Below are 26,433 nucleotides of genomic sequence, written 5' to 3'. Positions count from 1 at the left end.
GATGGGGCTTTGAGCAACCTGACCTACTGAAAGATGCTCCTGCCCATGGCATAAGGGGTGGACTAGATGGACTTTAAAGGGCCCTTCCAACCCACAGCGGTCTGCAATTCAATGTTCATGTACCCAGGAGGGGCAGGGAGGAGTTAGGAGTCTCCTGCAGGGCCGGCTTGCCTGGTCAGTGTAAGCATCTGGGGGAAATCCCAGCTCTCCTGCCCGATGCCGGGTCTCTCCCGGAAGAGTGACTCCCTCGTCCCCTGGAGCCCAGGTCAGCGTGGGGCTTTCAGCAGCTGTGAGCTGGACTGTGGGAGTGCCAGCTCTGCGAGCGTGGCCGTGGCCAATGGCGGACTGGGACCAGTGTGGCATTCCCCGTTGGCTCCCAAAGCCTGACAGATACCTGGAGAGCTGTGGCAGTCTTTTCAGAAACGTGCTTTCAGACCCTGTTGGACCTACAGGTCAATTTTGAGGCTGTGCTCCAACTCGAGAGTCATTGTGGTTAGTTTATTTTTCAGGAAATGCCACAAACCAGTTTCCCTGCTGGTTAGGAGAAACGCTTGGTGTCAGGTTTTGACTGTGTTGCAATATGCTGTTTTCTACCTAGGATGAGCTGAACTGGCCACTGGAGAGTGGGAGCTGATGTTGTTTGAACCAATATTTGCTTCTAAGTGTTGCTTAATTTCGAAACCGCACACAGCAAACAAAGAGCTCTCTGTCAATTTTAAGCCGCTCTACCCGGCTCTAAGCACTAAGCCCAGCTGCAGACTGTAGCCTCTTGTCCAGAGCTGCTTACTCTGTCATGCCATTACATGTTTGCCTTTTTAGGTTGGAAACAAATGTCAGCTCGACAGCCAGGTACCAGCAGTTCGACCGTTTCTGCCTTGCACAGCAGCTCTGCAGGGCAGTGCCACTGCCCCGCATCCTCTCAGTGCACATCCCTGCCTCCAGCAAACACCAGCTGGTCCAGCATCAATGAGGAAACAGGTTTCCCTGACCTCCTCTCTCAAGCAAGCCACCACTAACTCCCCAGCCCCCTTGCTGAAGTCAGCAGTGGTGTCTGCTCTGCCAGTCAGCGGTCCATGCAAAACTCACCCTCTTGGGCATGCAATTAGTGCCATTCCTGCTAATGAAGGGTTCCAGTTTGCTTAATTAACCCAAGGGTTAACAGGATTACCAGCAAATCTGTGCAACCTTGGGAGCTGTGATATTCTTGAAGGGCTTTTGGAAGGGAAAGAAGAAAAACACAGGGGGTTAACCATTCCTGATGAAGACACACTTGCAAATAGAGTGTCTGGAGCCTACTAACATTCACTCATGCTTCCTGTGTATTTTCCAAAGATCTGTGGAAACAAACCAGTAAACACTGATAGCCAGGAAAGGAAGGGCAGGAGTGCCAGCTGCCCTGCATGGCCACAGCACCCTCGGCTCCTCTCCCACAGGACCCCTAGATCCTGTGCCAGGGCATGCACCAGGTAGTTGCACAACTCTTCTGTCCACAAAATGGTTGTGTCCAGGTCTGTGGGACATGCCAGTTTCCACAGAAGCACATACCCACAACAAGATGCTGGACCATCCCGGAGGATACGTTTGGGTGAGAACAGGAGAAAGGGTGGCTTATTTCCAGGGGGGGAGGGAGCTGTGGTTCACATGAGCCCCCTTGCACATATCCAGGGAAAAGGGAGTAAGGGTGTGAGTGGGGACATTCCCCTGTGGTCACAGAGCCCAGGTTACCAGGATGGGGACAGAGGTGAGATGGTGGCGGAGCTGGTCAAGAAGACCCCATGGTGAGAGGGGAGCGAGAATGGAGAAGCACAAGGTGAACCTGGAGGTGAGACACAGCCACCCCGACACCGCAAGACACCCAGGTGGGTCCTACATCTCTGTCTGCCAAAGGAGCAGGGGGACATCACTGAAGCAGGCAGAAGAAAGCTCCTGGCAGATGCAGCCAGCCTTGCTCAGGGAGCAGCCCTGCACGTGCTGCAGAGGGATGCTGGTGATTCAGGTGGACCAAGAGTGACTTTGCAGGAGCTGTGGGCACAGAGCTGCTGATGGGAGCAGGCAGAAGAGACCAGCAGCCAAAAGGACACAAAAGAAGAAAGTTAAGGAGAAACACCAAGAAGGGGAGACTTGTGAACCAGCTTTGCAGAGCAGGGACAGCAGCATGAGCCCCAGCACTGGCAGCACTGGCTGGCTGCTGGAGCAGCTCTTGCTGCTGGATCTGGCCCAGGAAGCAGGGACTGAACCTCTTACCGTCCTCTGCAGCCCAATGGGCAACCCAGCCGGGCTGGCATGGCCACCTGCTGCTGCACCCAAGCATTGTGTTCAGCTGTTGGATAGCTGCTCTGGCCAGAAATGAGATTTGGGCATTAAATGAACGGGAAAAGGGTCAGCTCACCAGTGGGTCAAGCTGAACTCTACCACTTTCTGTTCAACCCCTTTCCAGTTAGTTGATTCACGGTAATCATTAATACCAAGCTCCTGTCCATATGTGAAGCCTCACAATAGCTAATTTTTAAACTGTCACCGCAACTACACACTGTTACGTGCGTCCTGGTTGAAGCTACCTTCCCATTTAAACACTCTTATGACCAATACATTTCCTCGCTGATTAATAGCAATTGTTTTGAAACCAGAAAAAAAATCTGTTGGCCAGCATTCCCTTCTACTTTGTAATTTTAAAGCAGCATTAAAGGGAATTAATGGAAATCAGGCTTCAGAATAACAGCAAGGCTTAGTCTTTATTGAAGATCCCTTGAACTCTAATTAAATTAATTTTCCTTCTGCTCTTGAGATTTTTCAAACACAGATCTGGTGATTCAGCAGTCACGAGCCATGCAAACATCTCACCCTTTGGAGGTCGATAGCTAAGTACAACACCTATGACTAAATACTGGACCCAGGACCTGAGAGGGCATCTCGTCTCTGCCAGTGTTGGTGACCACTAGACCATCAGTGAAACACCTCCCCTGCCCGCAGGATCTCTGAGGACCAGGCTTGACCTTTCAGTTCCCCCTCTCCCTCTCAAGTGGCAGAGGAATTTGTTTCCTGGTCGTTGATCAAGATGTTCTCATCAAGATAAAATCCGAGGGGACGGCTCCTCCCATCTTCACCACTCCACTCCCTGGTAGCCCGGGGCTGGCACAGCCCTGAAGGCGCTGCTGGACCCTGGCTCTCAAACCACCTTGTCCTTTCCAGTAATTGCTGTTTTGCAATGTGGAAAATAATAAGTCTTGGGACTATTAAGAGCTCTGGGAGGAGCAGAGAGGGGGGAGCAAAAGGCCAAGCTGAGCAGATTTCAAACCCCATCCTGAGGGCTTTTAGACTCCTATGGCATTTTAATCCTCTTGGCATTTCCAGCTGCAGGGATAAAGGAGCAGAAATCCTAGGCAGAGATGGGGGGCTTCAGGGCACATGTCTAGCTGGGGCTGGTCCTGCAAAGGGAGTTCTGGGGTGGGGTGCTCAGCGGGACACAGCAGCCCTCTCCCAGAGCCCCCGCAGCATCACCCATTGGCTCCTTGCCCACATGCTCTGCCCATGCAGGTGCCTCAGCACTGGGGAAAACGATGGCAAAGCCCAGCTGAAGCGTGACGTGGACCTAACAGCTCCCAAAAACTGGTGCAAGAATAAGGAAGGAATCAGAAAAATATCTTGCTTCAGATGCTTTGCTAAAAGTTGCATAAGTTGGGGGAACACAGCTGTGCTCTGTAGGTGCAATGATCAGTTATGTTTTAAAGAAAGGGTGTTGTCTGAGAAGAAATTGCTTTGTGTCACTAACCTTTAAATCACAGTCAAAGAGAAAAACAAACTCCTTTTGGGGAGTCTGGTCAGTGGTAGTGACTGAGGGTCACAGCACAGCTCTGTCCACAGCCTTGAAAGACCTGAGCTGAGATCTGTTGTTCTTCCCTCCACCAGAGGTTTTGCCCTCCAACACGCGCCCCTCTGATCACCTTCACCCATCACCTGCGTCTGCCAGTGGCATCCACCACAGGCAGAGAGCCCTGCCACTCCTGCCATGCAAAACCAGGATGGACATCACAGCCAGAGTGCACCATGACCAGTGGCAAGGGCAGAATGAGAGAGCAAGCCTTGGAGAAACACTGGCCAGATGTGCAGTGCTGCAAGAGACACCCCTTCCCAAAGGCATCACCAGCTCTTACAACCCCATTCGCCCTCATTTTCAGCCTCACCGGGGGCCTCCAGTGACAAGCTTCCAGGAGCCCGTTCATGCTCAGCCCATCAGCTCCTGCCCGAGCAATGCTGGCGGAGCACTGGTCCCCAACTCCACCACAGCTCTGCCCCTGCCTGGACATGGCCCTGTCGGTCCAGAACCCCAACCCACAGACGGACTTCCCAGCCAGACCTTGGACCTGCCTGGTGCTCTCTTGGGCTGTGTCCGACCCTGCTACTGTCCCCAGACCTTCCTCATCACCACCAGCTTCCATGGGGATCTGGACTCTTAGCTGGCCCCAGCTGCTATCCCAAGGCCCATCCAGCTCACCTTGCATGGAAAGAGTGAACAACAAGTCCCCTGCCCACCCAGCTGTGCCATCACACTGGGCTCCCCATCTCTTCAGGAGCAGCCAGCCCTGGCAGTACCATGGCATGTAGGAGAGAACAAAAAGCTGGTTAGACCAGGGAATGGAAAACAAGACCTTGACTCTCTTGTAGAGCTTTGATCTCACATTTCAATCCATTTACAGCCCGATTTACCCTGGGTGATTATTTTTTATACGCAGCAGTAAAGTTTTTCCCATCGAACCAAACATTTCTACTGAGTGCTGGCTCTCGAAGAAGTCCCACAGCCCCAGGCTGACATCAACACCGTCTTTTATAAACATGCCATGGAGAAATAACATGAACAAACATCAGGAAAGGCTTTAGGGAGATCCTATTACAAACAAGATATTTGTTTCTCTCGCACATTCCCCTTGAGGTGGGAAATCCCCGTGAAAAGACCGGGCTGGCCTTTAGTCAAGGACATAAGACTTGTGTAATGATGGCAGGCTCCAGGGAAGCTGGACATACCAAGCTGTGTCTCCTTTCTTGTCTACCACAAGGGATGCTAGCACAGATTTTAAGAGCCCAACAGCAAATAGCTTCTCAGGGGAGCGTTTTACACCAGAAGAGCAGTCAGCTTTTTACTCATTAGCATATTAGTAACACTTGCAGGCTCTGTCTGTTACAGAGGACTTAAAAAATTGGAGAAGACAAAAGAAGGGACCATCTCACTCTGTTTTAGCCCTCTAAAAGTTAAATTGGGGCTGCCTCTATCATCCCAGGGGATAGACGTGTTCAGAGGCCAATTCACCCCATTACAGCATAGGTAGCACGAAATATCCTGTGGACATGGTAGAGGACACACATGGTGGCTCAGACAGGACACCCACTTGCCTGGTGACTAGGGGAGGTTATTCCCACCTTCAGCAATCAAAGCTGAATTAAAGGATTAACTGACTGTAAGTCAAGCTGTCCTGATTTTAAGGAGAGACATAGGCACCTGGAGCAGTTAAAGGCTAAATCTACTGTATTCACAAATGGCAAAGTACAGGTTGCTCATTTATCCAGCAGTCACAATGCAATTTCTTCTGGTCACAGGTGACCGCTTAAAAATAAAAGAGGCGGAGGCGGAGAGGTAGGGAAGGGAAATACAGAGGATGTGCTGTGGCCAGACTCCCGTGGCAAGGACATTGCCTCCGCTGGGGCACCTTGATGGAGAGCCCAGGGCTGTGGCTAGCTCCTGTCCCACCTCATGCACTGCTAGCACACAGGGTCTTGGCTTAAGGGGACAAGACAGGGAACAGTATCCCAACTCAAACCTTGGATATTACCACCTCCTGAAGGTTTTCAGCAGGGTGGTGACTTCTGCTAAACTCACTTTCCTGCATCTGCAATCTTCAGCCACAGGGTGCTGAGTCAAGAACCAAACTCCAGCATCTTGGGCACAAGAGACAGCCTTCCTCTCCAGGAACTGCAGCTTTTTCTGCTCATACAGCTTGACCTGGAACTGCTTTTTGAGCTCTAACACATGGTAAAATGGGTTCCCAGTTTGAGGAAAGACCCCACTTTTCTTTTTTTTTCTTTAACTCAGCCCTCACCCAGTTCACAGTTGTCAAACTCTCATGTTGTCAAACTCAATATACTCAGAGACTTTGATCGTGAAAGGGAAAGCAGGGGAGATCTAGAAGATGATCGGTAAGATTAGCTAAGGCTAAGGAGCAATGTAAAGATGGAGAAAGGCCTTATGCACTATCTCCTTGTGTTGGTCTGTTCAAAAGAAAATAATGCTCCCAGACTGGCTGAGGAACATCTGGGAAGAGACACATCCTGCACCAATGGAAGGACAATGGCCCAAAGGTCCCTGAACGCTAATATCCATTCCCTGGGCCAGAGTGGCTGTTGTGGAGGAGCATCATGTCAACCCCTCCCTGGAGCTACCACACATGGGAGCACACAGACCACCCTCTGGAGATGGTCTTCAGACTCTCCAAGGATGATGGAAACGATTGCAGCTACCCAGACACCAGCAGAGCTCTTCCTTTCCTTGTGATCTGACCTCGTATGTGTAATTTGTCCTAGGCCATTTTAAGATATGAGACGTACATACATCTTTGGCTTCCCCCTTTTCTCCTTTCAATGACAAACAGCTTGAAGTACTCTAGTCTCTCTCTCCTGGGGCTCAGTTCATCATTGCTTAACTTCTTCCCACCCTGGACCTGCATTCTCCTTATGCAGAAATTGCCTTTTCAAAGATGGGGTCAACAGATGTCAAGAGGGGAAGGTTCCTGCTGGGATGTGATGTCCAACTGGACTGTTTGCAGCAGTTTCTATTCTATTCTTCTCTGCTTCTCAGCTGGTGGAACTGCTGACCCTCACTGGATGTCTTCCTTGTGCTACCTTCCACATTCTCTCTGACAGGGGAAAGATGTCTAGAGCCCACTCTGCTGCACAAGTGGCATCAATAGTGGTAATATGTACCCCTACGCCTGCACGATTCTTGCTTTGATCAACATTACATGGCATCTGCATTTCCCAAGCCTTGTCTTGCAGAGAATTAGTTGTTTTCTGAAGTATCAGATCTCACCTCTTTACAGCATCCCAGGAAAAGACACCAAAGAAGGCATGGACCCTACTCAGCTTCGTGTCTGGTGGGACAGGAGCCCCTCCAAGATGTCCTGCCAGCTTCCCTGGGTCAGCATATTGCAGATGATACAGAGGGTAAGAATGAGGAAGAACCATAAAGCAGCAAAGACAGAAATAAATGGACCAGAGGAAGGTCATTCCCTTGGCCCACAGCAGAGAAAGGTATCCACAGCCAAGCAGTGTAGGTGAGGGGGGCACAAGTTGCAATACGTGATCCCTGGAACAAAGTTCAACCGAACTGTAGCCTGATGAATCCCCTCTGTGCAAACAGCAGCTGCTTGCTCAGCAAACACACCTACCCCAGCCCCGGCTGCTGCAGCCTCGGACAGAATTTTTGGAGGAGGGGATGTTTTAACATCTGCAAAGAACTGGTATTTGGATCACTTATGCAACTATTGCATGTCGGGAGAGCGTACCTACACATGTAGCCAAAGTGCACCCCATTCTCTTTATTGACCCATCATCAGCAGTCTTCAGAGGTACAACCAGGCGTGCCCTTGCTCTGCTGGGTGCAGGACAGCCCGCCACGGGGACATGGTAAAACACCCATGTTCAAACCCACAGCACACAAGGGACTCCATCCCGACCTTCTTCAGATCCTTGGCTTACTGTAGGACCGCGTTTATGCAGCAACTTTGCACCTGCTCTGTCTGGGACCAACCTCAGACCCCACAGGAAGAGAACGAGCTCTCCAGGTCCAGGAGCAAGATGAGAAAGGACATCAGAGGAAAGAGGAAGGAATGAAGGCAGCCAAGGAGATGGTGGGGGGACAGAGCGCCTGTGCTCAAGTGTGCAGGAAGGAAACGAGCTGATTGTGCTCCTCTTCCTCACCACATCCCCAGGGCTGCTGCATCCACCTCAGCCTCTTGTCCTCCTGCCCCCCAGGTCTACACAGAGCACCCACGCTGGCTCTTGAGACCACAACACGGTGCGCTCAGTCCCCAGACTCTATCGTGTCTCTGATGAGTCACAGCTCTCCTCACACATAGACTCTGGACCTAAATCTGTCCCTCTGAACCTCCGACCCACCGCCGCCAACAAGAAATGGCAACAGCAGCCTTGGCCCGGCACGTAGTGCTGTTTGCACAGCCCTTGCTCAAACACAATGGCCAGAGCTGGCTCTGTGGGGTGCAGCTCCCCACCAGCCATGCCGAGACCTGCCTCCCACCCTGACCTTAGCAACAGGGGCATTACAGTGCCGCATTCTGCACCTCCACCTCTGCTTCAGCGCCTGCAGGAGCTTGCAGCCAGGTGTCCACTGCTCACACTCCTTCCACGACTTGCCTTGTCGCTCCTCAACTAACCCACGGCTTCTCAGAGGACACTGACATCCAAATTAATGAGGTTAATTGTTGCAGTTGTACACGGAAATCAAGCATAAACCTCAGACAGTATTGTGCAGTGGGGCTTTGCTTGTCTTGGAGAAGATGACAGTGACTTGGCCAGTATCCAGGGCTTCCTGGATACCTTCTGTGTCAACTGTCCTGAAGGCGAGAAGTGATGGGAATGTTGTTTGTCTACAGCCCCGATGCCAGCTGAGCTGCGTCAGAACCGAGCAAGAGCTTGGGAGGCCCAGCAGGAGCCCGGCCTACAGCTGTTGCTCTGAGCGAACACTCCCCATTTACACCTTGAGCCATGAGCCACCCCCCACAAAGCAACACCATCATGTGCAAAAGCAGCAAAAATAAACAAATAAATAGCTCTGTCAGCAGGCACTGGGTCTCACAAAAGGAGCAACTCCCTTTGTAGCAAAGCTTCAAGTCTAGAGTCCTCCTGGCCAAAGGCAGAGGTGGCAGACCTCTACCTTTTGTTTATATTATGCGTGCAACGGAGTAGGTTGTAGGAACAAAGCATCAGCTTTTCATTCATAGTTGAAGGTATCACACACTCTCTCATGGAAGCTCCAGGGATCAGACCAAGATGCTGGTGGGACCAGCACAGCTCAGACCTGAATGCCTTTCTGTGAGGGTCTGACTTCAAAAGTCCTTCCTTTTCGGGGTGAAGAGGTTGGGGGCAAAGGAGCCAGGGCAGAGCAGCACATGCTGGTGGAAAAGCAGGAAGGTAAAGTGAGGCTTCCTGTGAACTTCTTCAGCTCCTTTGCAGGCTTCCAAGGCCTGCAAATTATTTATCTTGTCCTGAAAACATTTTGGACATGTCAACAGATTCTTCCATTGCAACCAGGGATAGAAAATGCAATTCTCAGAGGCTTTTTTTTTCTACAAAAATTAGCTCTGATCAGGAAATACTTTATTATGCCTGGTCTCTGGGCAGCTACCTGCGATTTCCATGCTGCTTTGATGACCCCTGCAGGGATAAACAGTAAAAAGTCCTGAGGTTTTAATCCTTTCCTCACCTAGAAGAGCTGTGGTATCGACATAGGCACTGTAGATTTTGCAGGGGACAGCTATCAGGGCCGGCCAGTCTTTCCTTCCCGGGGGAAGCAAAGTTTTCACACTCGCAGGAAGCTCCCAGAGTTTGAGGTCCTTGTGCAGAGAAGGATGATGGCTCTCTGTAGCGTCCAGCTGTGGTTGGGTACGAGTGGAGGAGCCAGATACAACATCTGCTGCATGGAAATTGCTGCAGAAGAACCAAAATACAACTGCATGTACATTGCTGACAGCATGGAGTGGTGCTGGCCGTGTCCAAGGACATCTCCTGGCCTTTTCCATCTTTCCTTTGCCTTTGACATGAGGTCCTCCACCCTGCTTGAAACTCCCAGACAACTCTGGATAGTTGTTTTCAAGCTCATCCTTCTACATAGCCATGGATTTTTCCCTTTCCTTCCCGGGTACTCTTTCTTCTCCAAGTCCTTCAAGGACACTAGCACTAGTCCTCTTGTTTTCCTCCTTGCTGGTGAGACTCCATGATCAAATTCCCAACAGATCTGACACAGCCTCACAACGAGGACTAACACTCTCAGGATATGAGAAGGAGGCAGCTCTGATGTCGTGATCTGGAGGAAAATACAACTGCAAACCCACTCCTTCCTCTTACTGAACTGAGGCTCACTTGTGCGCAGCTGGGACTTGGAGAGAGCAGAGCAAACTCTCATGTCCCACCTCCCAGACATGAAGACAAGATGGAAAGATCTGATTTAACTGTGGACACCTCGCCACCAAAACTAGCTGACTGTGACCCACGCAGTAATTACCTTTCATCATGGATACAGGCATCCCTAATATGAACTGAACACTGTTTTAAGAGATCTCAGACGAAAGGCTGTTAAATGACTATCAAACAGCACACACACCCTGCTGTGATGCCTTCCTTGCAGGGTGCTCACAAGAATGCTCTGCAGTATCTCTCCTTTCACCACTGCCAATGTTTTCCTTCTTCTGATTTTGTTGTCAGAGGCAGAAGGCAGGGCACTAGTTGTGGCATGACCCTGCGAAGGCATCTCAGTCAGCAGGACAGGTATGTAAGGGCTACTCCCCTTGGAGATCCAGTAGAGCAGCCCATCATCTTCAGATGAAAACCCCCAGCTTCCCCCCATAACCCAGGGAATACCCCTCAGTGAGAGGTGAGACCAGGGCAGTTCTCACATCTCCACCTCAGGGCAACTGCTTAGTACTCACATGTCAATGCTGTAGCTTTCGTAGAAACCATAAAATATCTACTAGATTTCACTCCATTTTGTTTTGGGATTTTTTTTCCAGATGAGGCATCGATGTTTATCTGGGCAACCTGTCACGCTTTCCATAAATAGGAGGTGGCATCAGACCATAAGGTCTCCACCCTGTTTGCCCGCTGATTTGTTTCAAAAGGCATTTGCTCTGTAAACGCCTGCTCCACCTGCTTTCCCTCAGTCAACATGGCTTTTCTAGCCAAGCTTCATCTGAAAACAATTTCCACTACTTTGTTATGGGCACCAGGCACTGGCTGAGGCAGAGCCAGGGTTGAACCCAGCACTTACTCGCTCCTCCAGGTCAGACACAGCTGCACAGGGCTCCTGCTGGCCGTGGAGAGTATTAAAGCCATCTTTGGCCATCCCCAGGTCACACACAGCTTCCCAAACCTGGCAGCACCCTCCTTTCCCACTCTGCTCACCGCTGGTGAGGCCACATCTGCAGTGCTGGGTCCAGCTCTGGGCTCCCCAGTGCAAGAGAGAGATGCACTTGCTGGAACCAGTCCAATGCAAGGCCAGAAAGACAATGAAGGATCTAAAGCATCTTTCAGATGAGGAGAGACTGAGAGAGCTGGAGCTGTTCAGCCTAGAGAACAGTAGGTTCAGGGGGACCTCACAGACGTGTATGAACATCTAATGGGAGGGAATGAAGACGAGGGGGGCAGGTTCTCAGTGGTGTCCAGTGACAGGACAAGAGGCAGTAGAATCAAAGTAAAACACATGCAATTCACCCACAGGAGCTGCCTCTCTCCATTCTGCAGAGGAGAGCATGTGGCACCTTGAGGTTGAGCCGCCCACTCTGCTTCCAGACACATACAGACGGACCAGCAAGTCCTCCCAGGAATGTGTAACCTGGTTTCTTTGGACAAGATGACAGGAATTGTTCAGAAGATCCTGGGTCCTACAAGGCCCTGAAGGGATCTGGTCTAACGCTGAAGCCACCCTAAAATATACAGGTCTTTCAGCACCCAGGTGCTGCCAGAGCCGCAGACTTCAGAGGCTTCAAAACAAAGCCCTGGTTTATGAGGGATCACTCTAATCTCTCGGAGGTCTCTGGCAAGGAAACAAAACCAACTGAAATGGCAAAGCCTGTTCCCAAGGTGAGTGGAGATGTATTTGGTTGTTCAAAGGCTTCTGATAAGGGGACCAAGATTAAAGAACAAGTAAGTGTGTGGTTAAGGCCAAAGTCCCAATGCAAGCCGAAAAGCATACAGCCAGAAGCAAAGATGCACTTCTCACCTAAACCCAAGCGCATCCAGCTGTTCTTCAGCCGTCACGCCCAAGAGAAGCTCTTCCTGGTGCTGGCACAGTCTTTGTCTCGGCCCCTCTGGGACAAGGTCCCCACACTGGTGGGGATCCCACACAGCCCAGCAGCCACAACACGTCAGCACTGGTCCTGCGCTCAGCTCTCTCTGCATTTTGTTCCCAACTTCCCAGCCTGATGTGTTTACTCCTGTTGGCCCTGAGCATCCTTTCAGAGGGAGCTGGTATGGACAGCCATGTCACCGCAGAGTGGGCTGACTTCAGTGTCCCAGGAGACCTGTTGAAGTTAGTAGGAACTAATTAAATCGGCATGCCTCACTTTGTGAAATGTAAAATTAACTAAATATCAATTTAGGCAGGCGCTAATGGACCGATGGCTGCCAGCAGCGGAAAGGGGGGCCCGGAAGGTGATAGATTTCAAAACGACTCAGAAAGCAAACTTGCACATTACTGATAACACGGTGTGCTGGATTCCCCAGAGAAAGTCATCTAGAAATTATCGTGGGTCGTTTCATGAATAGGTCTGTCTGGAAACTGGTCTGAAAAGCAAACAGAAAAGCTGCACAAAGAGTTTGCTGGGGGTGGGGGGAAAGCCTGTCCCTCTCTGAAGTTTCTCTCAGGGGTTTTGCGAGAAGGGCTGCAGAGCTAGGAAATCGGGATGTCCCAGACACCTATTTCACCACTGCATATGGGGCTGACTTGCTGCGGGGGACACACACACAGACTTCTTGTCTGAGACCCAGCAAGCTCCAGGCTGGCAGGTACAAATGACATGGCCAAACCGACCACGTGTGGGCAGAAAATGGTGAACGTTAAGTCTTTGCTTAAGCAAAGCGCACACACACACACAAAATAAAAGACAGCAAAGAAATAAAGATGAGGGGGAAAAAAATGATGAAAAAATGTGAGCAGCGACAGCCCTGCCAGCCTCAGCAGCGTGCAGGACGTGGCCATGCTCCTCTCTCTTGCCGGGATCAAGACAACAAATTGTGGCACTGCTTGAAAGTACAGGTTTATGCACCAGCTCAGGTTGTATTTTTGTGCCTGTAAAAGGCAGATCCCCAGCCTCCGCCACAGCTCAGCCATTTCTTGCAGGATGGGAGGAGGCAGCAACTGGAAACCTTAGAATGAAGGAGCTGAACTGAGAGGCAGAAGGAGTTTAAGGGTTTCCTGATGGGATAATCTCGGTGTGCGATGAGAGACAGGCCAGTGGGGCCTGGGCAGGTGGCACAGGTGGCACAGGCACAGTGGGGACTGATGGTGGGAAACGGGACCTCATGGTCATCCTCAGTGAGGAATGGGACCCAGTCCAACAATGGACGTGCCTTCCCTGACTTATCCCAGTAGGAACAACCTTCCTCCAGGTCCTCCAAGTCTGGCTGCCTGCACGAGGCAAAGGGACGGCAGTCTCAAGCAGGTGGCTGTGGCTTTGGGGACCAGGACTCCCACCGCAGATGCAGCCAGTGCCACCAGCCCTTCCTCGTGGGAGGGCTCCTCAGCCCCTCTCACCAGCTGGGCTTCTTTGGAGGTCTGCCCCACCATCACAGCACTGCCAAGCAGTATTCCAGGCTCCTCTAAGATGAGATCAGTAGTTTTTTTAACTCCTGGCCCTTCCCAGGAGAACTTTAACCCTGGGTATGGCTTTTCTGTAGGACTCTGGTTTTCCCCCTCCAGCTAACAATTTCTCCAGGAATTTAAGGGGCACTGACTGCTTCTTTTAGACACAAAAAGGTTTTAATTTATTTTGCAGATGTTCTGCTTTGACTATAAAGTAAGGAGACACGTTCAGCAGGAGCTCCATCGCTCTCCATTCCCTGATAAGGAAAACTCTGTGGGCCACTCCCACCCCAGGAGATCTCCAGAGGTTTCCCCAACCCCCGCTGGCAAAGCCCCAGAACAGTTTCCTCATCTGCCCCAGGACCCCAGTCTCTGCTCTCCACAAAGACACCTCCCTGGCTGCCTGCACCCTCCGGGCTACAGCTGCCTCCTTCTTGCCAACACGTGCAAGGACATCCATCTCCTCCTTGTTCGCCAAGGAAAACTGTCCTGGAGAGCAGCAGTGGCCTTTCTCCTGCTCCTCGCTTTTGCAGCACTGTCTCGACATCCCGGCTCTCACAGGAGACGAAAGCTTCGCTGCTCCTGCCTGGAACGCCCTTGCTGGCTCCTCACCTTTGCAAGCAGATCTGTTGTGTCACCTGCCTGAAGGCAGCTGTTCACATTTTGGGGCTCAGCAAGGAGTGTGGTGGGTGGCAAACATATCTGCCTTTAGCAAGACCAAACAAAACCCCACATACAGCTTTCTGCTGTGTTATTTTTATGCTGGAGTAGTCCCCACCCAGCAGGAAAAGAAGTAAGACACAGGTGAAGGGAGACAGACAGATAGTTGATGCTACAGCGAGGCTCAAGCCATTGCAAACCCTTGTGCTCTCCCTCGCACCACCAATTGCTCCAACAATTGGTCCATCCCCCAAGGTAGGAAACCTGGGTCATGGGACTCCTCTGCTCCTCACTGGAGAGGTGGTCACCTTCCCACATACTCACCTCAGCCCAGGTGCAGACTTGCAGAGGGACCAGAGATGCCTGCTTTCCAGGTGCAGGTGCAGCTTGCCCCCTAACCCTGGAAAAAACCCACCAGGCCATGGAGAGGCCACGCAGGAAAGCCATTGCATGAGAGTGGCAACGTCCTGGGTGTCTTGAGACAAGCTGAGGTCTCCTTGCTCGTTATCGTAATCTGGTGTGGGAGTATAAGGGCACAGGATAGGAAGGGACTAGAGGCTATTAGCTGTGTTTGGGGGTCCTCATCTGCCTTCTGCTGAGATCAGTCCATCCCCAGGCAGTGAATGAGCACTCCATCTAGGAGGACCCTACTCAGCAGCAGGCACCTGGGGCAGTTCTGCACTACCAGGACAGTCCTCACACACACACAAAAGTTATGAGCCTGTTAGGTCACCCCAGCAGGACCTGGCTGCCTGGTGAGCAGAGACAGAGCCCAATCCCTCCTATGAGGGCACCTTTCGCTTCTCAAAAGACGCAGCTATTTGCCTGCCTGTATCCTGACCCCTGCTCCAGCATCTGTGGGAGAGAAGAGGCCACTGGGTGTAATCTCAGAGGACTGTCATCTCCAGTCAGGCTCTCAGGACACTGGACCACAAGTAGAGCCCCATTCCATCCATGTCACAGTCGGAAACAGCCTCGCTGGGCTGCAGCTGAAAGGAAACAGAAGCAGCCTGAGAGATCTGCTGAGGTCCTGCAGATGTGGCATCCAACGCAAGAAGCATTCAGGCAGATGACAGCATATGCTGTGCTTCACATCACCAGACCCAAGCAGGAGAAGACAACTTTGCCTTTTGTGTTTCTCTTCCACAGATTTGTCGAGTCATGCCCAAGAAAGAAGCTGCCAGGCAGCAAACAGGAATACGGGCAATCCCGACCAGGTTTATATACCAAAACTGGACCTCCCGTGAGGTCCCTGTGGACAGATAGGCTTGTCCTTAGAGAAACAAGTGTGCTGAGCGTGCTGAGCAGTTGCAAAACCAAGTGGCAATCCAGCAAGAGGAAAGCACCAAAGAGAAGGATCAAGCCAGTCCGGGCACCCTCATGTTGATGGGCCTCTGGCTGCTCCCAGGCAAGTGCGTCCCATGCCCTGCAGCAATAGCATGTCTCCCAAGGTCCTGCCTGGAGATGCTCACAGGCCCCTCAGCCACCTATCCCACATCACCGTGGCCCCCCAGGCAGGCTTACCCGTCTCAGACTGCATGGGGCACAGCTGTGCAGAGGGAAGGAGAGGGGCGAAGCACCAACCCTCAGTCCCAACAGCGGAAAGGGGTTTGATCCCTGCAAACAGCAAACTAGCCCATGGCTCTCACCCAGCCCCAGACTCCCAGATAAGCTGCCAGCCTGGGTAGATAGCCAGAGCGCAGGATGGGTGGAGAACGCGACAGCCCCACAGCAAACTTGTGGTTTCAATGAGGTGAGGAGGGAGAGGCAGTGCCTGCCTGTGCCAGGGTGAGGGGAACGGCTGCCCCCCTGCCTGTGAGCGGGGAGGGAGGAAGCTGAGCCCTTTTGTCCCTCCAGAAAGCCAAGGTCTGGGCCAGAAATGACTTATCTGCCTCGTATGCATTTCCTGAGACCCATGGGCACATATGAAGGGAAAGCATGCATCGCCAGGGTCCTCTTCAGCAGCACCAAGAAGCATGTGGTGAGCCTGGTCCTGCGGAATGGGTGTTGCACAGCCTGAGCCAACAGTCCTCATGGCACACATCACAGCCACACATCCTCCACCACCACCCCAGGTGCCTGGTGCCAAATACGAGAAGCGTGTGGTCCCACTACCTGGGCTTAGGGCCCCTGGTCACACAAAGCCATGGCTGTGTTTTGATGATGCTGTGAAGGATGCTGGGATGAGTTTCAAAGGGGAAGGATGTGGAGGAAAAGCTACTGAAGAGGGAGGAAACCCGGGTCAAAGGACCAGCTGTGGACCTCCATCATGGAGGGCAACCTCCTGGTCCTCCTTTCAGTTGTCTTATGTTGTCCATCAGCCAGCAAGAAGCAGACCCAGTGACAATTTTTTTACTGGTACTGGAAAACAGTTGGCTTCCTAGCAGGGCTGTCCTGTTGCTGATCATCCTGGGACAGTCCCAGAGCGGGTGGCTGAGGACTGCTGGCTTGGGGAAATGTGGGAGGCCAGTTGAAGATGGCAAATAGATGACATCAACGTGTTAAGGGGTGCCTGGAGCCACAGGTGGTCTAACACTGTGCCTGGAGCAGTGAGTAAGGCGAGGGGAAGCAAAGGAGGGAGCTGGGATTTACTGTAACCCCAGTCCAGGGTGGATGGAGCCAGGCTGTGCTGGCAAGGACTAGCTCCATGCAGGTGTGACCCAGCCTGCACAGGGTCTCAGCAGCACAGACCTAAAGACTATATCAACATAGGGATCATCAAGATCTAAGCACTCATGACTGAACCATCTCTGTCCTCAAGGACACAAGAAGGGAAAAGAAGGGACAACCACAAAGAGCAAAACAGGAGGACACGAGGGGTCAAAGAGGAACGTCAACATCCATGGGTGAAACCAAGGAGCAAATCAGGGATGCATATGCAGGTGGCAAAGCCACCCCCCTTAGTGTCCACAAGCGCCTGGACAGCCTGCCCGCCGCTCTGCGTGACGTGGCAGCGGTTTGCAGAAGGCAGCTTGCTGCCAGTAGCCCTCAAAGCTGTGGTTGCATAAATGTGCCACTCGAGGGCACGGAGGCTGGTCCCTCCCCGAGGCAGGAGCTGGAGAGCAGGGCACTGGTGGGAAGGTCTGCTGTGGGCACCCCCTCGGGGAGTGGCCACCAGCCGCAGACACACAAGCCAGGCTCTGCATGTTTGCTTTCCATTCTCCCATCCCAGTCTGACGATAACCACCCGCTCCCCAGCCAAAGCTCCAGCTCACCATGCTGAAATTCAGAAGGTATTTGGTCGCGTAAGTGAATTTTTTTATTTATATAAGTAGAATACTGTTTCCTTAAGTAAAATGCTGATTCCATCCTAGCCAGAGGTCATGTCGTTGTAGGTCCCTCTGTGTTGAGGAATGGTTGGAGAATGAAGTGTTGATGGGAATGGGCAAAGGAGCACTTCTGCTCCACAGAAACGTGGGGAGTCTGGATCCATGGGGCTTTCTCTTCCAGTGAAGCTCCCAGGGCAGCACTGCTCCCCTGCATGCGAGGCAGGAAAATAACATCTTTTGTAAGGCCTGAGACTGCAAAGAAAGAAGAATGGCAAAGATCTTGTCAGGGCAAGTAGGATGCTGATCCCTCCTGCCTCATCCCAGTCAAGGACTCACCACTCTCAGCTCTGCACACTCGCCTGTGGAGTAGATGTGGAGCAGAAACACGTCTCTGTGCAAGTCTGTTACGTGGCCAACCCTGTGAATGCATCTAAGGTCATACGCACTCTTCCACAGCCTCTATTTTGGAGAGGATGGGCAAAGAGCAGAGAAGGGCAAGACTTGACTTTGCAGCAGTGCCCTTTTGCTGGGGGGGAGTGTATCGGGGCAGGACAACCTTTCCACACATGCCTGCAGCATCTGGGACATTGCACACCTTGCTGCTGCACACCAAGCTGCAGTGCTCGGGGGCTGGGGGACTTTCGTAAACCAGCTCTTTTATGGGTAGGTTGGACACCAATAGAGGCAGGCGGTGCCGTTGTGCCCTCACTGGGCTACCTTATCTTCTCCTGAGCGTCCTGCAGACTGTTGTCCCCATTTTTTCGTTTATTGTGAAGCAAGTGAAGGAAATGGCTCCAATCACTGGTTAGAGGAGGTGGGTTATTGCTGGTGTCCATATTGTATAACTTAATTCCCCGTGAAACATCACTCACTGCCTGGAGCGTATCTAGCCACGGCAAATCAATAAAGTCATTGTCTGCCACCTACCTGCCGGGTGAACCCAGCCTTGGCACCTCCCGTGGCACCCAGCAGTCAGTTGAGACCCCGCGTGGCTCAGAAAGTGACAGCCGACCACAGACCTATCCCAACCCATGGATTTATTTTTGTTTCAGACAGGGAAGGGGCACAGGTCAGAGGGAAGCAGGTCATCCCCTCTACTTCAAGCAGAGGGAGAAAAATGGAGGGGAAATCTGTGGTACTGCTGCAATCAAGCAGCACCCGCTTCCACGCAGCACCCCTCCCCTGGCAGGAGCAGGCAGTGAGACATGGCTGGGGGCAGCATCGCTTGCAAATAAATGACCAACAGATTGGATTTTGATTAGATCCATTGAGCCAGTGTAGGATTCAGCTGTTGTGGCTTTCTCTGAGCCCTCGCAGCCAAAGGCATCTTTGGGGTGCCACATCCATCCTTGCACCCTGCTTTGTCACTTTTGGAGGTGACAGCACGCAGGCTCTGATCTACGGGGGCTCTTCAGCTCTAGCCTGCCTGCAGCTGCAGGCATTTCCAAAGATTCTGCCTGTGGCTCTCCTAGCCCGACCCGCCCTACAGGGCAGCTTTGACTCCCACCAGCTCCAAGTGAATCTTGGACACCTTCCTGGGGCTTTGATCTCAAGTATTTAACTCTGACCCAAGACACCCACACCCATGATCTCATCCTGGCATGTTAAACTGAGAGAAGGCTCTGAACCCATGGAAAGCAGCTGAGCCTTTTGAAGGCTCATTGTCCAGGAACAAATCCAGCTGCTCCAGCCCCTAAGACAAAGGCTTCTCATGCTACACGTGACATTTTATCCTGGATTTGCTGTCTTCAGGGCAACTTCATGGCATCTTCAGCACAAACTTAATGCTGACACTGGTGTCCTTTTCTCAGCACACTCTCCTTGACGCACTTGTGTCCCACCAGAACCAGCCTGGAGGAAGGGTTCTGACTTTATGCTAGCCTGATCAGACCCACGCAGCCACCAGTGTGTGGTGTGGTCTCAACCAGCTGTGTTGGTTCAACCAACACTACGGCCATCTTAAAAGAGGCAGCAGGCTAGCAGCAAAAGGAGCTGGATCTTTCACAGACTTCCTATGGGTTGGAAGTCTAGTACTGAGCAGGGATGTCTGTGGAAGCAAGTCCAGAATTACATCTGCACAAAACAGAGATACTGGAGTAGCAGAGGGTGCCACCTACCTCAGCACCGCTTGCTGGGGAAGCAATGCATCATTCTGCCTTTGCTGCTGGGTGCTCCTGCAGGTCTCCCCAGAGAGAGAGTTTGGGTATATCACTAAATATCACAGTTAGTTAGCTCTTCATTCCTTTCTTGACACTTTCCTCAGGCTGGTCAGGCAGACAAACTTACCATCAGCTGTGCCTTGAGTGATGGGAGGGTTGGATCTCCAACAAGATCTGCCCAGCAGCATCACTTCATCCTGGAGCAACTCCTCCTTCACTGCCTTCTTCCTCTTTGGTCTCTCTGGCCACCAGTGATCTTCCACACAGCAGTATTTCAAGAAGCCTTGCCTTGCAGCAGCTCTGAGACAGCCCCGAGTCTCCGCTTCAACCCTCTCCCTTTAACATCTTGGCATTTCAAGCACTGTTTAAGCATTTGGCATTTTTCTGATCCATTGCTTGTCATACCCATTTATCTTTGACAGCACGAGGCTCTCCTTGTGCTGCTTGCATGGCCAGGCAGCGAGCCGTGCACGTGTTTGCCAGCCATCTGTCTCTCATCCGAGCTTGGCAGTCTGCTCCTCAAGTGGAAAATGATCATGGATACCTCCCGGCTGCCACTGGGTTTTGGGGATCCTGTGCTGCTGCTGACTAGCTTGGTAATTACATGTCTCTTGAATCCTCAGTAGCACCCTCATGACTTAAGACCTCCCATTCTTTACAGTCCCAAGTACTTTAGACATTAAAAATCTCCCAGGAGGAGCTTAACATTTCAACTCAGTAAGTGACATTATCGAGAGCAGGGTAGAACCGTACCCCTGAGTGTCCAAACTGATGTGCGACCACTGGAAGTAGTGCTGTAATAAGCAAACTACAGTTAGTCATAACAGATGATGATTTTTCTGGAACAAATCCAGTTTTTCAATAGCGAGCCCAAATTCCTGACCAGTACCAATGGGAGACATGTGATCCCTTCAGACAGTCCATGCTTGCATCGTTGCTAGCTCATCAAGCTAGTGCTTCTCCCGTGTGTCAAAAGACTGCCTGGAGTAGGAGATAAAACACCATGGAGATGAAGAAGCTCCAGGACAAGCAGGTCTGTGCGGTCCCAGGCCCATTCTCTTGGTCCAAAACTGGCCACCGAAGGAAGCACGCAACATCAATGAACACAGATTAGCTGTTGGAACGTGGCTTCCAAACAGGCTCTGCCCAAATTTCTGCTTTTGTTCATTCTTCCAATTTAGATCCCTCCATTTCATGCTCAGAAAAGCAGCCTGTGCCTGCTCCCTCCCTCTGAGAAGGGGAGAGCAGACATCTGGAGCTTGCAGGCTGGACTCCCACCCAAGGAGGAGCCCACAACAGAGGATTAACCAGATTCTCAGTTCAAATCATACCCTGTTAGGCAACAACAGATTCCCTGGGTAGAAAACAGTAGAAATTAAATGCAAACTAATTCTTTTTTCCAGGAAGTTTAGTCACCTGACTGCCCTGCATAAGATTAAGACTAAGACTATGATCAAGCTCCACCAGGGTTTTCAGCAAGCCCTACAAACTGTAAAAGTCTCATGACAATGTTTTTCATGGACTGAACGTCCCCACACACAAACCCAAACCCCATAACATAGTGCTGATGACTTGAAGAAATCACAGTACTACTGCAGACTTGGCTAAAACCAGACTAAGAGCCAGGTCACGCACCAGAGAGGCACAGCTGATGCCCCCACAGTAGCGTCACATCTGCAGCCACAGCTGGAGCCTGCGCAGGTGGCAATCCCCTGCAGCAGTGGGCATCGAGAGAAGGGGAGAGCAGGGAAAACCAAGTTTTATTGTTTTTGTCTGTAAAGATAGTGTCCCGATATTTCTAGAGCAGGCAGCACAGGGAAAAGGCAAGCAGTGCCCATTTCTGCTGCCGAAGTGGGAGCTCAGGCCGTGCCGGTGTCTCTGAGCAGCCAAGGGACTTCACAGTTATCGCTGTTTACCTTTCAGTGTGATATCTGTGTTCCAGCTGGAAATTTCCACTAGGCTACACTGCTTGAGCACAGCCTCTGAAGTTCATTGGTTATCGCTGCCTCTGCACCTCTTTCACCCATGAAAACGTGACCTTAACTTAAAAAAAAAAAAAAAACTTAAAATTCTCAAGGTGTCTTTCCCCTGCCTCACACACACATTTCTGCTACCTATTAATGGTCTGAAATGTCTGCTTTCTTGCAGGAAGTTGAAAGCAATATACAGGTGCCAGCCAGGTCGGCTCTGGGTCTTCTTCAGCCTCCTCATCCTCCTCTTGGTCACACTTCAAGTCATGGAGAAGCTGCAGCCTCCTAAGTAGGTCCCAAGCAAGACTGCAAACCTGCACCTCACCCTCCAGCCTTTCACTGACCACTGAGATGGGCTCAAAACCACCCTCCTGAAAGCTACCCAACAGTGTCTTCTTTAGACAGAGAGGAAAATCCAGGTGGGAGAGGACCCCTCTGGGGCTCTCACATCCAACCCCTATGCCCTGGCCAGAGCTGAGCTGCTCTGGGTCCAGACCAGGCTGCTCTGGGCTTTGCCCTGGCTGGCCTCAAAATCCTACAGCCCTTGAGCATCCTCCCAGTCCTCCCAATCTAGGGTCATCTGCAAACTTCCCACAAGCTTCTCCAGGCCACCTGCTCTTCTCTCTCCTTTCCTCCTCTTGCTTTGCCCCTTTCCACCAGCCCACCATGCTCCTGCAGGACAGGGGCATTAACACATCACTGCTGACCTGTCCTTCTCTTCTTGAACCTGCAGTGACCTCCCAGGGCGGTGGTCAAGTCCTACACCCACCAGCAATATCATCCACCCCAAGAAAGATGGGGGAACACACTTTGGGTGTCTGCAGGGGGGGGTTGTTGGGTTGCAGAGGAGTTGCCTTCTTTGCACGCTCCTTCCATCCCCTGCAGCTGAGCCTTGTGTCCTCCTTGTTACAGAAACTGCCAGTGTGAGCTGGAGCGTGCCCTGCAGCAGCCCACAGACCATGGCCAGAAGCAGCTCAGCTATGCCCTCCAGACCCCCAACCCACTGTGGGAGGACAATACCCCACACTGGCAGAGGAAATCCACACCAGACCCCACTTCAACTGGGGCACAAGACGTTTTTCAGATGCATCTGTACTTCAGCCGGGACACCCAACTGGAAGGTAGCCCAAGCAGCCAAGAGCTGCACTGGACAGGGCAGCCTGTGGAGAGCAGCAAGAAGGTGAAAACCACAAGACTGAAATCCCATCTTCCTGTCCTGAGAAAAGCAACCAGAGAGGGTCTTTCTCCAGGTCTTCCTGGGAGGATCTCCACAGTTTTAGGAGATGCTGATGCTGTCACCAGCAAGTTCCTAATCTTTGCAAACCGCATGACCACAGAGGGACACAGAAGAATGGCACCACCAGGAACAATGCAGGTGGTGGAACAGAGCCAGTCTCAGCCACGAGCCATGGGTTCCCCCCACCATCAGTGGGGCAGCTCGTTTAAACACACTGTGTCAAATTCAGCACAACCTCCACAGGCAGAGGACTTTTACAAGACAGACCCGGAGGGGAGATTTTTCCCAAGCTGGACAGAAGTCTCTAAGGTTGGGGAGGTGACACTGGGAGAAGGCTGGCAGGCCAGAGGGGTCTCCTCTCAAGGGGAAACATGTGAGCCCAAGACTGACATTGTTTTCCTGAAAGTCCACAAGAGCGCCAGCAGCACCGTCATGAACATCCTCTTCCGCTTCGGCGAGACGCACAACCTCACCTTCGCCTTCCCCATGGGGGGCGGCAACCAGCTCTTCTATCCACACCACTTCCTGGCGAGGTTCGTGCAGGGCTTCTCCCCCAGGAGCCCTCGGCAGTTCAACATCCTCTGCCACCACATGCGATTCCTGCGGCCAGAGGTATGGGCAAAGACGCGATGCCTTGGAAGAGGCAAACAGGGACGGGGGAGAGGTGCTTGTGAGAAGCAAGGTGGGACACTTGTAGAGCATGTAAATTCTACAGGGATAAAGCTAAAGAGAGATAGGATTTCCCCCAGGTACTTTGCATGTTACGGGCATCTCCTGAGTGCTTCTGTAAACAGGTCTACTGAAGCATTGTGCTGTGACCTGAGACAAGCCAGAGGACAGCATCTGTAGCAGTCAGCAACTATGATCTCGTTCTTATCTGGTGGGCCCTTGGAGATGTCTTGCTCCCTGGACAGGCCCACAGGGTACCAGCTGCAAGAGGAGAACACCTCAAGGTCAGACATGCCCAGCATCCACCCTTCTGGATGCCACGTGAGGACATGCAGTTCTGGGGAAAGGCAAGGAGATAGGACATATCTCAAACCTGGACAGGCCACCCAGCTGTGGCAGCATGTAGCAGGGAGCTTTGATCACTGCTGTCCCCGTACACCACTTCTGGGGCATCCCACAGCTGACAGAAATGCTCCTTTGATGAGCTGCACCCCGAAACCCTTCCCAGCCCCCACCATCTCCAACCCAAGAGCTTTTCTGCTTCCCAGTTGAGCGAGTAGGTCCCTTCTCCCTACCGCACCTTTAAAACCTCCTTTTTCTCCTCAGGTGCAGAAAGTGGTGTCCAGCTCAGCTGTCTACTTCTCCATCCTGAGGAACCCTGTGCAGCTCATGGAGTCCTCCTTCATGTACTACAAGGGTACATCAGCTTTCTCCCACGTTCACAGCCTGGAGGAGTTTCTCAGTCAGCCATACCACTACTACAATGCCACAAAAAGTGACAGCCACTACGCCAGGAACCTCATGACATTCGACTTTGGCTTCAACCCCAACGGAGAGGTCTCAGCCGAGAGGGTGCAACTCATGCTGAAAGCCATCGAGGTGTCCTTTGACTTGCTTCTCATCTCTGAGTACTTTGATGAGTCCATGGTGCTGCTGAAGGAGATGCTGTGCTGGGACCTGGACAGCGTCGTCTCCTTTCCACTCAACATCAGGGACAGCAGCACTAAGTCCCCCCTCTCGGCCACCATGGTGGAGAAGATAAAGGACTGGAACAGGCTAGACTGGGAAATCTACACCCACTTCAACAGGACCTTCTGGGAAAGGATCGACCGAGACATCGGCAGGGAACGCATGCACCGCGAAGTAAAGGCGCTTCGGCAGAGGCAGGCAGAGCTGGCAAGGACCTGCCTGCAAGGGGCGGGCAGCGTGTCCCCGAAGGACATCAAGGACTCTTCCCTGCGACCACTGCAGCACGGCAACGCAAAGATCTTGGGCTACAACCTCAAGCAGGGCTTGGATAAGGAGACAGAGCACGTGTGCCGGCGGCTGGTGACCCCGGAGCTGCAGTACAGCAGCACTCTGTACAAGAAGCAGTTTCCCCAGAAGCCCCCCCAGCCCCGCCAGCCCTCTCAGCAAGGCAATGCCCTGCGGCACAGGCTGGAGGGCACCCAAAACTGAGCCTCCTTGTCCCCTCCAGGCATCGTTCTCCAGCTGCCTTTTCTGAGGACAGCCAGACGCTTGCCTCCTGGGCTCGGGGGCTGCTTCTGCCCCAGGGCGGGGGGCAGACAGGCTGGGACACTGCTGCCCGTGGGAGCCCCCGGCCACCTCTGTCCGTGCAGGACTGTGCACAAGCTCTTGGGTGCTACACGCTGCCGTTGCTGCAGAACAGAACGGGCTGCAACGGGGCAAAACCCCTCACTGGCAGGCGAAGTCTTGGAGGAGGCAATCCGGGGCTTTGTGCTGCACAGCACCAACTCCAGCAGTGAGGAGCAGAACCAGGAGGGCAGCCCAAGTCCTCAGCCCCGTACTAGAGACCACAACAGCGCAGGGCCAAGCTGTAAATCAGAGCTGTGGAGCTTGATTTACAGCTTGGGAACAATCTGTCTGTCCAGCTGAGGCTCTCCTCCACTATGCCTTAATGCTACAGTGCTGGAAAAGCAGCTTCTTAATTAAAAATAACAATGTTCACCATCACTCCTATTACATTCCCTTTAATTACATCAGTCTGCCCAGTAGACAATCTCCCCAACAGCCCAAGAAACAGACCTCAAACATCTGAAAGTGTCCTGGGGGGGAGGGAAATCAGCCTTTTTTTGCCCTGACTCTGTGGTTACACATTGCCATCGGATGCTGCACTCGTACACTGCATTTATAGGATCAGCATCCTACCCACAACTGACGCCAACACCACGGTGTCAGACTGCAAGTTAAATACCCACGTGTCTGGGAGGTGTCTAGTGAGCATCTCCACAGCCAGACATCCCAACACGCCTCTTGGAGCAGCTGTAGGAACATTCTACACTCTGCCTGGTGAAAAAAAAAAACACAAGAATGGGCTGTGGTGGGCTAGTCAAACTTATTTTTCACATCCTACACTTATCCTCAAATTAAAAGCAGAGCCAGCAAATCACTTTGGATAAACAGAGGCCCCATCTCAGGATTTTCAGCACAATCTCCAAACCAAGAGAGGTTCAGAAAAAAATGCTGGATGGATCTGAGCATCTCAGGCTCTCCCTTGGCCAGCCACAAGAGCCTTAAAGGTTTTGGTTTCCACCCAAAGGTGCCCCATCTCCAGCTCACAGTTTAATGAGGATAAAAGCCAGACTGTGTTCCCACTGCCCTTCCCCAGCAGGGATGGGGCAGTGCCAAGCATCCAGCCGGGTGTGATGTGGGGGCATTGTTTCTGAGGCATTTGCTACATGGTTTTTGGAGTGTTTTTTGTTCTGTAAAGTTTCATCTCTGAGGCATGTCCACATATTGCTGGGTTGGTCCTCTCCCTCATCTCTCCTGCTGGGACAGGTTATAGTCTCATGGTTTGCAGAGGTCTGGCTCCCCTCTGGGTTCCTGAGCAGTCTCTGGTTCACCCCAGAGGGCAATCCCGCATGGATGC

At 52.1% G+C, this 26,433-nt stretch overlaps 2 protein-coding genes across 2 annotated transcripts in view; one reads left to right on the top strand and one right to left on the bottom strand.

The window, feature by feature from the left end:
* Window positions 1-26,433, bottom strand: part of SRPRB (SRP receptor subunit beta) — a 68,106-nt gene that overhangs the window by 33,292 nt on the left and 8,381 nt on the right. The gene's annotated exons all lie outside the window — the stretch shown is intronic.
* LOC141962958 (galactose-3-O-sulfotransferase 2-like) lies at window positions 1,796-25,001 on the top strand. The gene is made up of 5 exons (XM_074911738.1): window positions 1,796-1,822; window positions 6,083-6,186; window positions 21,816-21,926; window positions 22,550-23,486; window positions 24,150-25,001. The coding sequence occupies exons 1-5, from the start codon at window positions 1,796-1,798 to the stop codon at window positions 24,999-25,001; spliced, it is 2,031 nt and encodes a 676-aa protein (XP_074767839.1).

Source organism: Athene noctua, chromosome 8 (genome assembly GCF_965140245.1).
Source record: "Athene noctua chromosome 8, bAthNoc1.hap1.1, whole genome shotgun sequence".
NCBI classification, from domain to species: Eukaryota; Metazoa; Chordata; class Aves; order Strigiformes; family Strigidae; genus Athene; species Athene noctua.
This window is presented reverse-complemented; position numbering and strand designations above follow the sequence as displayed.